The 5,064-nt window shown below is 48.2% G+C and overlaps 1 protein-coding gene across 1 annotated transcript in view; it reads left to right on the top strand.

The window, feature by feature from the left end:
* Fkbp4 (FKBP prolyl isomerase 4) overlaps positions 1–4,866 on the top strand; it is an 8,313-nt gene extending 3,447 nt beyond the window's left edge. Inside the window, exons 4-10 of the mRNA XM_021190176.2 lie at positions 211–331; positions 612–768; positions 1,473–1,563; positions 1,658–1,741; positions 1,956–2,141; positions 2,581–2,820; positions 4,102–4,866. Of these exons, the coding sequence (XP_021045835.1) occupies positions 211–331; positions 612–768; positions 1,473–1,563; positions 1,658–1,741; positions 1,956–2,141; positions 2,581–2,820; positions 4,102–4,206 (984 nt within the window). The 3' untranslated portion in view covers positions 4,207–4,866. The remainder of the gene's footprint in view (positions 1–210; positions 332–611; positions 769–1,472; positions 1,564–1,657; positions 1,742–1,955; positions 2,142–2,580; positions 2,821–4,101) is intronic.
* The last annotated feature ends 198 nt before the right edge of the window (positions 4,867–5,064 follow it).

Here is a 5,064-nt window from a genome sequence, read left to right as displayed (position 1 = left end):
AAAAAAAAAAAAAAAAAGAAACAATCTTGTGTCCTTGTTAAATGGAGCAGGATGATAGAACGCTCGTCTTTCGGAAGCCAAGTAAAATCTAAGTATCCTTCTTGCTAGATATGGTGTGGCCTTTTCTGGTGACTTTTCAAGTAGAAAAGAGGCAGTTTCACTGTTAAGTTGATGCAGAGGGAGTTGGTCACCTTATGTCTCATCACACAGGTGGAGCTGTTTGAGTTCAAAGGAGAAGACCTTACAGAAGAAGAAGATGGCGGGATCATCCGCAGAATACGGACTCGGGGTGAAGGCTATGCCAGGCCCAATGATGGTGCTATGGTGGAAGGTGAGAAAGTATAGTCTGGTGTGGGAAGAAAAATCTAGAGTTGCCTTTGATTCCTGGCTCAGACTTAGGCCTTGCATAGCATGGACCTTTCTATAAGCCTTTTGTCTCATCCTTAAACTGAGGAGTTAGACCACACAGCCTTAGCATCCCTTCAAGTCTGAGACACAGCGGTTATCGTGGGTCTAAGCCATGATGTGGAGATGTGAGGAGGCTGGCAGCAGCTTCCTCGGTGCTCTGTTCTCTCACACACGCCTGCCCGGGCAATCCTCTTTTATACCAGTGGCGCTGGAAGGCTACCATAAAGACCGTCTCTTTGACCAGCGGGAGCTCTGCTTTGAAGTTGGGGAAGGGGAAAGTCTCGATCTGCCCTGTGGGTTGGAGGAGGCCATTCAGCGCATGGAGAAAGGAGAGCGTTCCATCGTGTACCTCAAACCTAGGTGAGACACACGGGCACTTTGCAGGGCCGAGCGAGGGTCACAACTGAATGTGAAAGGTGAGCCATGTCCCTGTACTTCCCTAAGGATGCTGAAAGCATGTTGAGCTCGATTGGATCTAGAAGTGTGTCCCACAATTGTCCACATTTCCTTGCAGTTATGCCTTATTCACATCCCTTACCTGCTAGCATCAAGATTTTCATATGCCATTAACTTATTCAATCATTAACATTTGTTGAGACACCTCCTGTATGCCACACATGCTAAAGTCTCTAGGGCTTCACCCTGGTTCTTGCTTCACTGACTGTCTCTGAGTTTGTCTCAACAGTGTATAGTTAAGGGTTAGGAGCAAGAAGTAGTGAGTGTTGAAGGACCACCTAAGTGTGTAATGAAAAGGTTAGGGAAGGGAGCTGGAGAGATGGCTCAATGGTTAAGAGCACTGACTGCTTTTCCAGAGGTCCAGAGTTCAAATCCCAGCAACCACATGGTGGCTCACAATCATCTGTAATGGGATCTGATGCCCTCTTGTGTCTGAAAACAACTAGTGTATTTATATGTAATAAATAAATCTTTAAGAAAAGAAAAGGTTAGGGAAATGTTTGCCCAACGGGAAATATTTGAACCAGGTCTCAAGATGGGAAGGTACTTTCCAGGAAACAGACGAAGGGCTGTGAGGTAACCCAGGTTTCCGTTCTTGACCCCCACAGCTATGCTTTTGGCAGTGTGGGGAAGGAAAGGTTCCAGATCCCACCGCATGCTGAAGTGAGGTATGAAGTGCATCTGAAGAGTTTTGAGAAGGTGAGTCTGCCTAAGGCACTCCCTCCTCTGGAGTCTGGTCTATGGGTGATTCTGGGGAAGGTGATCACTGTGTCTGTCCTTTGGCATATGACAGGCCAAAGAGTCTTGGGAGATGAACTCCACGGAGAAGCTGGAGCAGAGCAACATAGTGAAAGAGAGGGGCACCGTGTACTTCAAGGTGAGCCACGGATGAGACAGCCCAGGGAGCACTGTCCGGATAATCCTCTGCCCTAGTGTGGACATCCCCTGAGGTTGTTACCTAGTGTGTCTTAGTCCGTTTGGTCGGACGGGAAGGATTGGGAGGCTCTGTCCAGGAGTCACTCGTGCTTACCAGGTAAGACAGCCTGGGCTGCTGAACCTGCACTGGTGTCTGAGCTTCCCTCCCATTCTAGGAAGGCAAGTACAAGCAGGCTTTACTGCAGTACAAGAAGATCGTGTCTTGGCTAGAATACGAGTCTAGCTTCTCCGGTGAGGAAATGCAAAAGGTCCATGCGCTCCGACTGGCCTCGCACCTCAATCTGGCCATGTGTCACCTGAAACTGCAGGCCTTCTCAGCTGCCATTGAAAGCTGTAACAAGGTGAGATCCCTCAGAGGATGTGGTGACAGCATTTATAGGCAGTTGAGGGGTGGAGTTAGGATGCATCAGTGAGGATTCTGAGTTTCCAGGCCTAGAGCTTGGAAGGAGCAAGTGCTTAGATGGTGGGAACGTGTAGATACAGACACTGAGCAGGCCTTGCTTGGGGGAAGCAGAAGGGTTTGAGTTTTGTCCTTTTCTGTATCTGGGAAAGTGAGATCGTGTTCTTCCCGTATCTGAAGACCTGAATTTACTTTTTTCCTCTCGGGTTGCATGAGTTTCTTCCTGGGCCTTGACCCTTGCCATTTAATGTCTCCGTCTACTTTTTTCTGACTTGGCACCGGCCATTCCCACTGAGCCTTATCCTCCTGAGGGGTCCCTTGGGAATCCAGCTGATGCTGCAGAGCCTGATGTCCCTGCTGCTTCCTTTCTGTGCTCTTAGGCCTTGGAGCTGGACAGCAACAATGAGAAGGGCCTTTTTCGCCGGGGAGAGGCACACCTGGCCGTGAATGACTTTGACTTGGCACGAGCTGACTTCCAAAAGGTCCTGCGGCTCTATCCCAGCAACAAAGCTGCCAAGACCCAGCTGGCTGTGTGCCAGCAGCGGACCCGTAGGCAGCTCGCCCGGGAAAAGAAGCTCTATGCCAACATGTTCGAGAGGCTGGCTGAGGAGGAGCACAAGGTGGGGGGGGGTCACCTACTTTTCCATTGCTGTGTGAAGAGACACTATAACCAAGACAGCTCACAGGAGAGGGTTGGAGTATGAGACCACCATGGCAAGGACTATAAGCACAAGGCAGAGTCAACACAGGGCTTTTGACACCCCAAAGACCCTTAGCAGACACACATCCTCCAACAAGGCCATACCTCCTAGTCCTTCCCCATAGAGTTCCACCAACCAGGAACCAAGCATCCAAGTATATGAGCCTCGGGCCATTCTCATTCAAACTGCCACATGGTGGAAGTGGCTGCAGTGGACAGAAGAAGTGGGGTTTTCCTAACCTTGAGCACATCAGGTGTGGCCACTGCCTGTGCTTGCCCATGGCAGTTGAATAAGCCAAAGGTTAGTCTCTTCCAGTAAAGGAGTGCAAGTTCTCAGTATTGACCCCACCAATGAAGCTGATATCACGAGAAGTGCTCCGACACATCAGGGCACAGTTGTGATGTGTGTTGTATTCAAGACAACTTGCCTAAAATTCACAGAGCAGACAGACTGGCCTGGAACTCAAGTATCTGCCCATCTCTGACTCATACTCAGAACCAAAAGGTTTTATACTTAGCATGCAGAGGCACATGATCCTGCCAGTTCTGTCTCACCCCGTTATACATTTTCCTGGTGAGTTAATGTGTGGAGGTTTATTTTACATTCTACTTAAGAGAGCTTTCAAAGTCTTCCTATTGTGCAGTTTTGCTTCACATACATAACATATCTTATAGTACCAGTTGCTTCAGTGTTCCTAATGCTATCCAAGAGAAATAAGATTACAAACCATATTAACTTTTTGTAGCCACACATAAAAGGTGAAATTGAATAATGATTTAATATATTCTATATAGTTTTTTAAAAGATTTTGTTAGCATATAAAGAAATGGGTACAGAAAACCTCAAAACTTTGTGATCTATGTCCTTGCTGGGCAGGGGCTGTGCTGATATATCCTTAGGTTTTAGTACCACTGAAGCAAACATGGGATTAACATTAAAGAATATTGTTGATTAGTTGCTCTAGGATATAGCATAATGGTAGAGTGCTTGCCAAGCACGCTTAAGACCCTCAGTTAATCCCAGAAGCACAAAGAGAAAATAGTTCAGAACATCTGAAATCTCTGACATTCAACAGTTGTGTGTTGTAGTTGTGTGCACGGGTGCTGTACTCAGTTGCAGGATTGCTGGGCCTCTGCAGTTTCTTGGGTTGGAAATTGTCTTGCTTAGGGATTCAGCCTCTCCCTCTTGCTCATCGTACAGGCACAGGCAGAAGTGGCTGCAGGAGACCACCCCACTGATGCTGAGATGAAGGGTGAACGGAACAGTGTGGCCGAGAACCAGTCTCGGGTGGAAACAGAAGCATAACCTGCCTCTCTGCTGCCCACCTCTGCAGCTGCTCCCTGCTCCCTGCTCCCTTCTTACTCCACCCTGTTAGTTTTGTAAAAACTGAAGAATTTTGAGTGAATTAGACCTTTATTTTTCTATCTGTTTGGATGATGGCTTTGGGGGAGAAGGGAGAAGAGCAGGCTGAGGGTAGTTTTAGGTGGTGTCAACCCTACTTTCCCTCCCCCATTACACACAAGTGTATATCCTTCCACACATACATCAGAATGTTAATTTATTTTGCTCCCTCTGTTAGCTCCATTTTCAAGTGGTAGAAGGGGGTACGTGATAGGGGATGGGGTCTGATAAGCCAGGGTGGAGAAGACTCCTGGGCAGCCATTTTCCCATCTCTTTCCTCTGTGGTTTTCCAAGCCTGTGTCTCCGTGCAGGTGCTAGGGGCATAGGAACACCGCTGTTGTGTCCATTGCCTCTCTTACCTCGCTCTCCTAAGTTGGTATTCCTGATAACGCCCTCCAGTATCACAGTGATCACCTCTAGACAGCCCCGACCAGTACCTTCGCTCCTCTCAGTTTCCTCATCCAGGTTGTCCCTGTCCCCATCCCCTCAGCCTCTTTAATGCACGCTGAAGGTCCAGGCACACCTCAAGTCCTGTGCTTGAGCAATAAAGTGGAAACAACAAAACTTGGGTGTCAGGCAACCCTTTTATGTTGAGCTCTCAGGTGCGGCATGCTGAGAATGTGGGTGGGGCAGGATGAATAAGGTCCTACTCTAGTCCAACCTAAGTGGTGTGTGATGCAGACTATGGCAAGGCAAGAAACGATCCCTCTGCTCATACACCCTGAGCTCCATTGTAGACTACAGCAGCCCAGCAGTAGAATA

Source organism: Mus pahari, chromosome 2 (genome assembly GCF_900095145.1).
Source record: "Mus pahari chromosome 2, PAHARI_EIJ_v1.1, whole genome shotgun sequence".
Classification (NCBI taxonomy): Eukaryota; Metazoa; Chordata; class Mammalia; order Rodentia; family Muridae; genus Mus; species Mus pahari.
Note: the sequence above shows the minus strand (reverse complement) of the source record. Positions and strands in the feature narration are given on the sequence as shown.